This window comes from Chroicocephalus ridibundus, chromosome 6 (assembly GCF_963924245.1).
Source record: "Chroicocephalus ridibundus chromosome 6, bChrRid1.1, whole genome shotgun sequence".
Classification (NCBI taxonomy): Eukaryota; Metazoa; Chordata; class Aves; order Charadriiformes; family Laridae; genus Chroicocephalus; species Chroicocephalus ridibundus.
The window spans coordinates 42,164,460-42,175,502 of NC_086289.1; the positions used below are offsets into that span (position 1 = coordinate 42,164,460).

Sequence of the window (11,043 nt, forward strand, 5' to 3'; positions counted from 1 at the left end):
CTGTAAGGAAAAAATTAAAACAGAGTCATGAAATGCTACGGATGAGATTATGAACTGCAAAGATTTTGCAGAAATAACTTAACTCGGGCCAGAATAAAGTTCATGATAACACAAGATCTGAGAGATGCAATTAAAATCCACAGTAAGCATCATTTTTTAAATACAGGGAGTTGTCACCTTGTACGCAACTGGCAGACAACACAAATACAGGACATATGTAGATAAGCTATTTATCTGTGCAGATTTTTGGTAACAGAATAACATTTTGCTTATCTCATTATATGCTTGCAATTCTTAATCTGTTGACCAGTAATTAATAGTTGTATGTCAGAGGAAATTATTTCCTAACCAGGCTTATCTTGATGTGAATTAATCTTCAAATACTTCACCTTACTATATGAAAAATAAACAAAAATGTACACTTTTATAGACAACATTATATTATATTAGAAAATATACACAGACTCAATTTACAGAGTACTTAGATCTTGGGGAAAGACTCATGGTAAAATCTTTAGTGATTAAGGGCAGCTTTTTTGCATTGTATAAAAAATTTAACCATTTCCCTTTTTTCATTTGGAAAAGGTGAAAAAACCCAGGAAAGTATTTTCAGGCACATAACTTTTTCGGGTATTGTAACAACCACACATGAAAAAAATCCTAGGCTACTGTAATAAATTATGGTTAATTTATCATCACTGGGAAGCAGCTCCAATTCAGAAATATGTTTCACCGTTATGCAAGAGCTCAGTCCTGACAAAAGCCACTACCTATCTACCCTTCTCAGGCATTTCACCACTGATATCCAATTTCCTAAAAAGTTCAAAGACGGTTCACTTTAGCACTCAGCTGTAGAGTTTATGCATCTCTTATAACCTGCCTAGATGAATTAAATATTTTACAAAACATTTCGTGCACTGCTCATGCTGGTATATGCACCAACACCGATTACAATCAGTGGCTGGGTTGTTACACCACAGAAAATAGGTCACCATTATTTCCCTGGAACGAGTGCTGCCAGTCACCCCAGAGCGCGGTCTCCACAACCAGCTGGGGCCTAGGACTCATCAGCTCCAGCTGATGCCCAGAAGGAAGCGCAAGATGCCCCACTTCCACCCAACACCCATTTCCCACATTTTTTTGCACCCACTCATGGAGAGAGAGAGTGGCAATTATCTGGCAGCTGCTTTTCCTGATCAGATGAGCCGTTCAGACAACAGACCTTACAGCTATCACTGCTGTACTGTACTGCTACCACGCAGCAGTCACTGAGAGGATACATGGAGGCACTTCGTACCTGCTTCTTACAGTTGGGAACAGTGTCAAGAGGTCAGTATGTAAGAGCATGTGGAAGACACTGCCTTGGACATCAGTCCTGGGGTATTGCAACAGAGTGTCTCAGCTTTGTATAGTTCTTGATGAATGAAGAGAAGTTGGGTTAGGCAGCTAGGGACATGTCACGCTGATGACAATGGCCAGAGTGACCTTCATCCTTAAGGACCTTTGCCCTCTGCCAGCCATTTAACACCAACATCATGCACACCTATATTAACCAAAGTAGATAACTCATGCCCGAACTTCTTGTAATACAGCTGCAGCCTGAGAAACTCAAAAAGCGATCCATGTCTGCCCACAAAGGGATGGCTTGAACGTGAGCCATTTCCCACATGGCAGCAAGCAAGGAGCCAGAACCCAAAGTAATATCAGTGGACAGGAAAATACAAGACAAATCACATGACTCAGCTAAACTTATACAAAAAGTTCTGTTTACAGAGAAATGCACTAGATTCCAAAATTATACATAATAAACACATAATAAATACAAGGCATACCATGCAAGGGCAGCAGCTTCTGCCAGAACCAGAAAGTGACTGTAACCAGCATGCTGTATCACCTGGCTACAGTGATGCCAAAATAAAGCAGAAATCCCATTCTAGAAATCACAAGTCAAGCTCAGGTTCATGGATCAATATTAACAGGCTATAGAGGGCGGGTACAGTTTCTGAATAAGTCAGTGCACGTGATTTTGTAGCCGAGTAACCCATTGTAAGGGTGGCTCTGAGCAGACTTTCTGGTCACTCATTTGACGATGACTAGTGCTGTCCAGAACAGGGGAATTCACACACAAACAAGAACTCAGAGCTACGTTTGAGGATTATCCTGGAAAACTGTCAGGAAATACTCTGTGTTTGTTCATCCTATGTCTCTAAAGGAGCCTAATCATAACGGCACAGTGTAGGTGCCATCAGGTCTGCCTCACACAAACAGAAAGCCAGAAAACGTGCCTGTCTTGATGGATATGGTCATTTTTTTCTTTATTAGTGTAGCAGAAGGTGGTGTACTTTCTGACAGAGAGCAAAAGGAAGAGAGAAAAGCAACAGCAAACGTGATTAACTAACTCGGGCGACACATGAAAACGAGGAAGGAAACAACACACCACGCCAACAGAAAAAGTCTCGCCTTTCTACACATTTCCCCATTCTTAATACTTTGCTCAAGGCTTCTGCCAGCAGAGGAACAGCGGATGAAGTGGAGATAGCCAAAGACCCCTCTCTGAAACAGCTGCTGCCAGGTTTGCTCAGGTACTTGCATGATCGGAGCGTTCACGTGGTGTGATGGGGCGCTCGGGCATCTGGCTGTGAGATGGAAGAGGCTGATAACCAGCCACGTGCATCTCATTTTGAAAATGTTATTTCAATTTGTGCTGAGAAAGGAAAAATGGCGTGTAAGATTTCTGGTAAGAAATACCAGAAGTCACTTCCCCAGAAGCACCTTGCTTTTGGGCCACAACTGTAAAATTTCTATTCTGTGTTAAAGTACATTTCCATTTAAAGACAAATGGTGCTCTCGGCAATCTGCTGTTATACCTTGCTATTATCTTAGGCCTCCATAATGAATATGTACTATTTTAACTTTTAATTAGTCATTTCTTTGTAAACAACTCAAAGTTAGATTTAGATTTTCTATGAACTAGAAGAGAAATCGGTCGGTCTATTTAATGCACATTCAGGTTTTGTGTTTGCATAAACTTGCCAGCCACTACAAGGAACGTGTAATTTCTAATACAGAATGTTATGCTTTGTGTTTTCTCTCTCCTTTTCACCCAAGTCTATTCCAAACAATGGGAGACCTTGCAAACAAGAGCATAGTCAGTAACTCCAGTGGAGCACCCTCCTCCGCACCATGCCATCGGGACACCACAGTCACCCACCTGGTCTTCCCAGTACTGTATACACTCGTCTTCCTTCTGGGACTCGTACTGAACAGCCTGGCTTTCTGGGCTTTCTTCCATATACCAAGCACATCAACTTTCATTGTCTACCTGAAAAATATCTTAGTTTCTGACTTTATAATGACCCTGATGCTTCCTCTGAAAATCCTGACGGACTCTGGCCTGGGACCATGGCAGCTCAAAGCCTTCGTCTGTCGCTTCTCAGCCGTAGTATTTTATGACACAATGTATATTAGCATAGTGCTACTTGGCCTCATTGCTTTTGACAGATTTCTCAAGATTGTGAGACCTTTTGGGAAGTTCTGGGTACAAAACCTGACCTCGGCAAAAATCCTTGCGGGTCTGGTCTGGCTCTTCTTCTTTGTTCTCTCTCTGCCTAACATGATCTTATCGAACAAGAAAGCAACACCCCAATCCGTGAAGAAGTGTGCCTCGTTGAAGAATTACTTTGGACTCAAATGGCACGAAGCCGTCAATTATATCTGTCAGTTCATTTTCTGGACTGTTCTCATCCTCATGTTCCTATTTTATACAATTATCGCCAAAAAGGTATATGAGTCTTATCTAAAAACACAGAAGAAAGACAACAAAAGTGAAAAAAGGGTCAAGGGGAAAGTATTCATCATTTTTACTGTGTTTTTCTTATGCTTTGCCCCCTTTCATTTTAGCAGGGTTCCCTATACTCTGAGTCAAACAACCAGCCGAATGGACTGCCATCTGCAGAACCAGCTCTTTGTCGCGAAAGAAAGCACTCTGTGGCTGGCTAGCACAAACATCTGCATGGACCCCCTGATATACATGTTCTTGTGCAAACCATTTGTAGAAAAGGTGTTATGCAGGAGAGTAAAGACATTTCGGAAAACAGTTCATACAAACCCAAAAACCGAACTGGACACACGAACGTCAGCTACTCAGTCTTGACTCTGCAGCTTCACACTCTACAGTACCTGCATATTCACAGAGAACTTTAATTTGTTTTTATTACTGCTGTAGAAAATGAAAGGATGGTTGCACTGTAATACTAATACTTAATAAAAACGGCACAACGGATTTCCTTATTTATGCTTGCTGCTTAGCCTTAACAGGCAAAAAGCTGTCAGTCAAACCGCCGGTCCTGACCTAACACCGATCTTCCCCCTGAGCTGTGCCCTCTCACTGACACTGCCATCACTAATCAAAGCTGGAGGAGCCCAGCCGTGCCTTGGCAGGGCCTGCCCAGCCATAGTGCTGCCGCGCTCGCACCGCAGAGATCCCTGTTACCTCAGAGTCACTCATGCGACTTCACAGCCATAACCACATCGGTCTGAACAGAAAAATAGCATCAGTGATGCATAAAACTAACAGCGATCAGTCTGTAGTCTTGCACTGCTGTGCTGGCTCTGCAAAGCAAATGAGAACTGCAGTTTTTCTGATTTGGTGACTAAATCACGTCCACCTCACAGAAGACAGAAAACCATAGCCTATGAATTAAAAGACCTTCATATAACTTAAAACAATCTACAGAATAATTGTATCCCCTTTAAACAAAAAAACCTTACTTGTTAACACTTAAGCAGCTTATTGAGTATGGCTGCTTCTAAGGACAATTTATCTTTATTTGGGATTAAAACCCAGAGCTGTTGACTTTGTATGTCAGTAATTCTTACACTAGGTGTCAGCTTGGCTGGCATGTGTCAGGGCAGGGAAGAGGAGGAACCATACCTCACAGAGGGAAGAAGGACCTGTTCCCTCCCTACCCATCTCTCTCACACATGTAATTACTTTCCTACCGCCTACACTGTTTCACCATCCTTCCTCTCCACTCCCAGCAGGGACTTCAGTGGAGGACGCAGTCAGCAACACCCCAGTGCCCTCAGAGCACGCTCCTCGCCCAGGCCAGCAGAAGACCCAGGACTGCTTCACCTGCAAAGGGCAGCCCAGAGCCACGCACCAGTCACCCCTACCCTACCACTTGCCAGAGGGGAACACCCAGAAGTGTCCCCCTTGGTGGCACATTCACCTTCCCCATTCCCAACAACAGGCAAAGAAAAGGCAGCCAGCACCGCTGCCTCATCCTCCCCATCCAGAAGATCCCTCTCCACCCATCTCACCACACCAGTCAGAGCTCTCCTTTAGCTATCCCACAGGGGAAGTCCAAATGCATTTGTGAGAGAAACCGCTTTTTAATCCAAAAGCCTGGAATTTATTTCACTATTTTAAGATGTGAAAGAAGTACCAAATCTACAAAATATGCTAAAAAAACCCTGTTGAGCTTGCCGTAGCCCTCAGCAATGCTTTCTCACTTCTCAAACCACCTGTTCCTACTGCTACTCATCCCCTGACATACCCGCCACCCTGGAGACCACCTCTGCATCACACGCTGCTCAGGTGATGTGGCACTGCAGAAGGGGCTTCAGGGAAAGCACTGCAACTTGCTCTCTTCCATCACCCCTCCTGCCCAACATCACTCCCATCACCCCTCCTGGCCCCTGCCCAGACACTCATCTCCGTGACGCTGGAGTCTGCAGCACCTCGCTGAGAAAACAGTCACGTCCCTTATTAACAAACTTCACTTCTCAAGCTCTCCTGCTAACTTTATGCCTTCTTACACATGCCAGGTGCTTTGATCACCACTCGATTGCTATTTTTAGAAATTAAATACTTACAGCAGCCTAAAACAATCACGCAGGTCGCTCCATACGGCCTGATTTTTTCAAAGCTGTTTTTAGATTACTGTGCATTAATTACATCTGCCTTTGGGATTCCCCAGCCTCTGCCACACAGGTAGATGTATACGTCTTATTTAGCAACTTCCACTCGCTGTATCTTCTCCAATAAGCATGTTACATACTTTCCATAACTCTAACACCCTTTTACAACTGGAAACTGAACTAATCCCCAGTCAGCTTCCAGCTGGTTCTGAACTTCCCTGTAAATCAACGTTTTTTCAAACAGCATCTTCCTCTCAGGATTAAATGCTGTTCAAGAATTAATTCCTCTCTCTCTCTCTGACCCCCTCCTCCCCCCAGTGTTTTACAGGATTAATTTAGCTACTTTAGTAAAAGCAAATATATTAAAATCTTAGCTGCTAAAATAGTCACTGCTTTAGCAACTGCTTAAAGAAATGCATGAGGAGCCTGAAAAAGTTTCTCTAAGCCGGCTGACATCGCACAGCAGTTAACACACTGACCAGAGCTAAACATCAGAAGATGGTTTCGTAAATCAGCCGTGATCTTCCACCAGGCAGGTGCCCACGGAAACCAGTGTTCCTGAGCTTTGGGTGTATTAGGGAAGAATTCAGCACGGAACTGTGCAGCTCAGTCCTCCCTCTTCCGAATGACTCACACCGCACAGCTAATACAGGGGTCCCCAGGACTCTCACCACAGACTTACATCCAGCTCTGGATTTAAACGTGGAACTCTGGCCCATTTTTGTGGTTATTACAGAGAAAGACAGTAACATAAAATAAGCAATACAGCAGTGATAAACTTCGAAAACACTGAAGAGCAGAAAACTTATTCCACTGTGGAAGTCAGTTCTGGTTTGGTTTTTTTTTTTAATTTTCTCATTTCTACTGCCTGTAATACAACGCTTAACGCTGTGCACAAACACATACTGGCAGTACATGCAGTTAAGAACTAAGAGCCTGCATGTAAGGGTGGGTGTAACCACAAAATGGGCTGAGTTGCTCCTTAAATAAGGGGTGTGCCAAAGGTTTCAGAGGAGTCTTAATCATCTGTTTTTCAGCTGCTGCTTCTTAGGTAGGTAAAAGGGAGCCAGAGTTACCAAACTCTGTGGCAGAGAAATGCAAGGTGACTGCAAGGATAGGACATCTGGTCGGTCCACTTACAGAAAAAAAGTCCCCAAAATACTAACATTCGGGATTTTGCTCTTTTTTTCTGCAAGTTTTTAGATCCCTGCCTCCAGATGGAAGTAAGAATCGTTAACAGTTAAACTGCCTCAAAGTTTAGGTCTCTGCTTTTTAAGGCTGAAAAAAATGACCAAAGCAATATTTTGACCAAAATGGAGACATGTTTTGAGAACAGACTTCCCTCAGAGACAATCCCATAAGACTAGGTGCCATAGGAAGCTGCTCTTTCTGGGCTCTCCAGATTTCTTTACTGCAGTCAAGGAATTTACGTAATTCAGTAAAGTTTACCAGTGTATTCAATACAACAGTCAGCATTTTTCCAGACCTGATTTTTCTCCCAACTTAACTTGAAAAGTTGAAGGTAAAACTAACACTCATGTCTTAGAAGCTGCTGAGAGAAACCTTTGCTTTTCCTAGATTCAGAAGTTGAACAAGACAGAGCAAACACGCATAAGGTTTCCACCTTATGCGTACTTACTCCAGCCCATCACCACCATGAGGCAGCAGCAGAGCTTTTCCTTTCTGCATGCAAATGTTCATTTGCTCAGCTTGTCTACGCTCCAGACTAGAAGCAACAGACAACCTAGAAACTGGAAAACTGGCACCAGGCCTTAAACTTGTTCAGACAAATAAACTTTATTCCAGGCTCCTGTGGTCCAGGATTCACACGAAAACTACTGACACTTATTCTAAACACTTTTAGAGGTTGTTTGGGTCCCAAAAGGGGAGCTATAGGGCACTAGGCAGTTGAGGTTTATAGAAATCAATCTTATTTGGGTACACAAAGGCTTACATTTATTTCTTTGTATACTTGGTTTTACTCGCGTTTCCAAAAAAGTAAATATATTATACCTTTGCCTAATACACACATCATCTAGCCTTCCAGTGGCAGACTGCCTCTCCTCCAAGGGACAGCAGGTTAATTCCTGAATACCTAAAGACAAATTTTATACTTCATACATGTCCCAGCTCTCCGTCACAGCCATACACATCCCTCCATCAAGGCTCCTACAACTCCGAGTACTGAGAAAACTTTCATAACATACAGCAGTACTTTAATTAATTAGAAATGCAAAGCAACAATTTGCATAATGAGTAAGAGTTGGGAAGCCAAGTCGAGCAACCAAGATATTACCCATGCAACAACACACAAACAGCCAGAGCCAGCAGCATGTGAAAACCAAAGGCACTAGAATAACCCAAGTCTATGGGCAGGATCAGCCAGGTGTGCAACTTCAGGTTACCTATCAACACAATGTGAAGAACTTGAGGATAGAAAAAAAAAAATAAAAAAATAAGTGAGCCATTTAAAAGTCAGTTCTCGATTGGCTCCTTTCCTCCCTCTTTCTCTTTTAGTGACAGCCATCAAAGCAGTGGTCAAAGTAAACCACCTAAGGAAAGGGGAAGCGTCAGACTCTTCCAAGACACTTCCACTGACAACAGCAGCACCTCCATCTTGCACAGCTGAAGGTATAACGCTGGGCGAATCATCCCAGCGTTGCAAGCTCTGATCATCCTACCACTTTTCTATGTTTAAAACAAAGAAAAAGCCAGTCTCATATATTATCCAGGTGGCTAATCTGCTTTAAAAATAACCCTGTAGTTCGTATTGCTAAATACGACAGCAAAGGAGTTTTAGAATGAAGCAACACAATAATTGTTGTAATAACGTTGTTCAGGCTCTTATGAAGTCTGAGAATTGCTCTCTAATCACCAGAATACAAAAAGGGACATCCAACCTTTAAATTTACAAACAATAGTAAAGTTACAGGTTAGCTCTCAGCTTTTCTTTACATCAGAGCTTCACATTTCTTTCGCGCTGTTTTTACGACAAGCTCCATAGCATTTCCTTGTCATGTGGCAGCTAGTCCTGACTTGCTCCAGCCTGAGAACAGCCAAACAACATGTCTGAATTAAAAGCCTACTAGGGGATGCTATGACAGTGGTTTCTAATCCATGGAGTTTTACCGATATACCAAAATACAGAGATTTTAAAGAGAAGTTAATGTGCCATTGCACCACATGCAACAAACAAACCAACCCCATTCACATGTAGATTTTATGAATCTATTTATTATTTCACCACTGTTAACACACAAATTCCATTCACAGAGTACCAATTACTAAAGGCTTGGGTTTCTATAAGAAATTAAATTATATTTTTTAAACATTTCCGTTTCACTTCTAATTTTTTCCATTCTTCCCCAGGACATGTCCTGCAGCACTGTTTCTTAGACCCCAGCATTGGAAATGCCTGAAGAAACAGCAGCACAAATGAGAACATAACGCACTACCGTGCCGTGTCTTCACTGAAGCCCGCGGGACTGAGACCGGAGGAGCAGACACATCTGCCAGCAGCACCCCAGGGTCAGAACTGTGCCCAGCACCAAGGGAAGCAGTACAGGACCCGGCTTGGGAGTGCATGGTCTCATGCAAAACACAAGGCAAGCGTGCAGCTTTCAAAATTAGGGTTAAAACTGCTGTTTATGATTTATCTGCAAATCTGCTTCCAGCCCTCAGCTGCAGCACTCAGACTTCCAGGTTCCCAAGTCGCTGGTCCCAGGGGTCTGCTGTTCCTCAAAACAGAGATGGGAGGTTATCGCCCCCCTGGCTGACGGACAGCTGCCAGGCAGCCTGTGCACTGCAACACTGGAAACAAGACCAACACAGCGTGAATGCTTTGTTCGGTGCCCAAGCTGTGGCACCGCTCCTCTCAGGACCTGTGACACTGGTTGTCCAAACATCCCAGAGAAGGACCATCTATTATGAGATACCTTGAAGGTGTAGAGAGGCTGATGTCTCCTGCAGCTTTTGCAATGTTCCCCAGAAACACGAAACGGAGGGCTTCTCTTAAGGAAACCTAAAGGACTACCTACGTGGCCTGCAACAAGCAGGTGTCCCTGTGGCATCTGGATGAGCATTCAGAAAAAGCTCTTGAGAGCCAGGTTTCTGAGAGAGAGGAATTTTGAAGAGTCTAATCCCAGTCAATTTTCAAGAAGCCAGCATGATAACCCACCTTCACACAACTCTCCCTCGTGAAGGGAGATCCAGAGACAGTACACAGCTTGACAGCACAAGGACTGTGAGCCCTGTTCTGTCACTCATCTCCAGGGCCCATGTGCCTGCCAGCAGCAAGTCACCTACAAGCTGGCCTGATCTCCAGGTGGCTCCCTGAGAGGATGCAGTATCAGAAGGGGAAACCCAATGACATCAAATGGGAAATTGGCCTGAGACGTGGTGAAGATAATCCATGTGCAGAAGAGCAGCCACAGACCATGACAGCACTCAGCTACACCTAGTACAGAGTCCTTCGCACAATCAGGCCCCACAAGATACAGACAGAAAAATTACCACTGGTAACACCCACGGCAAAAGACCAAGCAGTTGTCACCTAGTCAGAGCTTAAATTCACACAGCTCTGACACAAGTACTGACAGGTCTATGTTGCAACAAAGCCAAAGAATAGACCCTTTGGACAATGGTTGTTTTACCAGTGATAACTGGAGAGGATACCACAGTGGTGAAAAAGTGGTGCTAAATTAAGATGCAAAGCTGAGTATAAAGAGGTCTGAGTCCAGCAGCAAACATCTGGTATTGGGGAAGAGGTCTGAGAAATCCCCAAAAGGGCAAAGAAACAAAGAAAAGAGATTTAAATGAAATCCCTCAAATTCTCAAAAGGAAGGAGATGAGGCCAACCCCAAAATCAGCACAGAATTTGCACAGCACCTTGTCCTCAGGTAAACCAGACCGTGCTGAAAGTCAGCCAAGGAGCTTAAAGTAGGAGGCCCACTCAGATATTCTCATAGCTCCAGAGCCTCCCAGCTACCACACAGGCACAGGACAGAGGGCAAGACAAACAGCCTTGTATGCTCCCCAGAGGAAGAACGAGGTCTCCACTTAACAGAGAGCAATGACATTTACAGAGACAGGAGAAAAACACTTTAAAAGAGATTTAATGCT

At 43.7% G+C, this 11,043-nt stretch overlaps 2 protein-coding genes across 12 annotated transcripts in view; one reads left to right on the forward strand and one right to left on the reverse strand.

Moving 5' to 3' along the window:
- MED12L (mediator complex subunit 12L) overlaps positions 1 to 11,043 on the reverse strand; it is a 153,515-nt gene that overhangs the window by 52,736 nt on the left and 89,736 nt on the right. The window lies entirely within an intron of this gene.
- P2RY13 (purinergic receptor P2Y13) lies at positions 68 to 4,234 on the forward strand. Of its 3 annotated transcripts, none has more exons than XM_063337482.1 (3): positions 68 to 2,582; positions 3,109 to 3,781; positions 3,901 to 4,145. In XM_063337482.1, the coding sequence occupies exons 2-3, from the start codon at positions 3,122 to 3,124 to the stop codon at positions 3,997 to 3,999; spliced, it is 759 nt and encodes a 252-aa protein (XP_063193552.1). In that variant the 5' UTR covers positions 68 to 2,582; positions 3,109 to 3,121; the 3' UTR covers positions 4,000 to 4,145. The 3 variants fall into 3 exon arrangements, with proteins under 3 accessions (XP_063193552.1, XP_063193553.1, XP_063193551.1); XM_063337483.1 differs by having other exon boundaries at positions 3,904 to 4,145; XM_063337481.1 differs by having other exon boundaries at positions 3,109 to 4,234.

Bases quoted from the DNA above. Each gene is read 5' to 3' on its own strand.
- P2RY13 (XM_063337481.1), top strand. From the start codon at position 3,122: ATGGGAGACCTTGCAAACAAGAGCATAGTCAGTAACTCCAGTGGAGCA.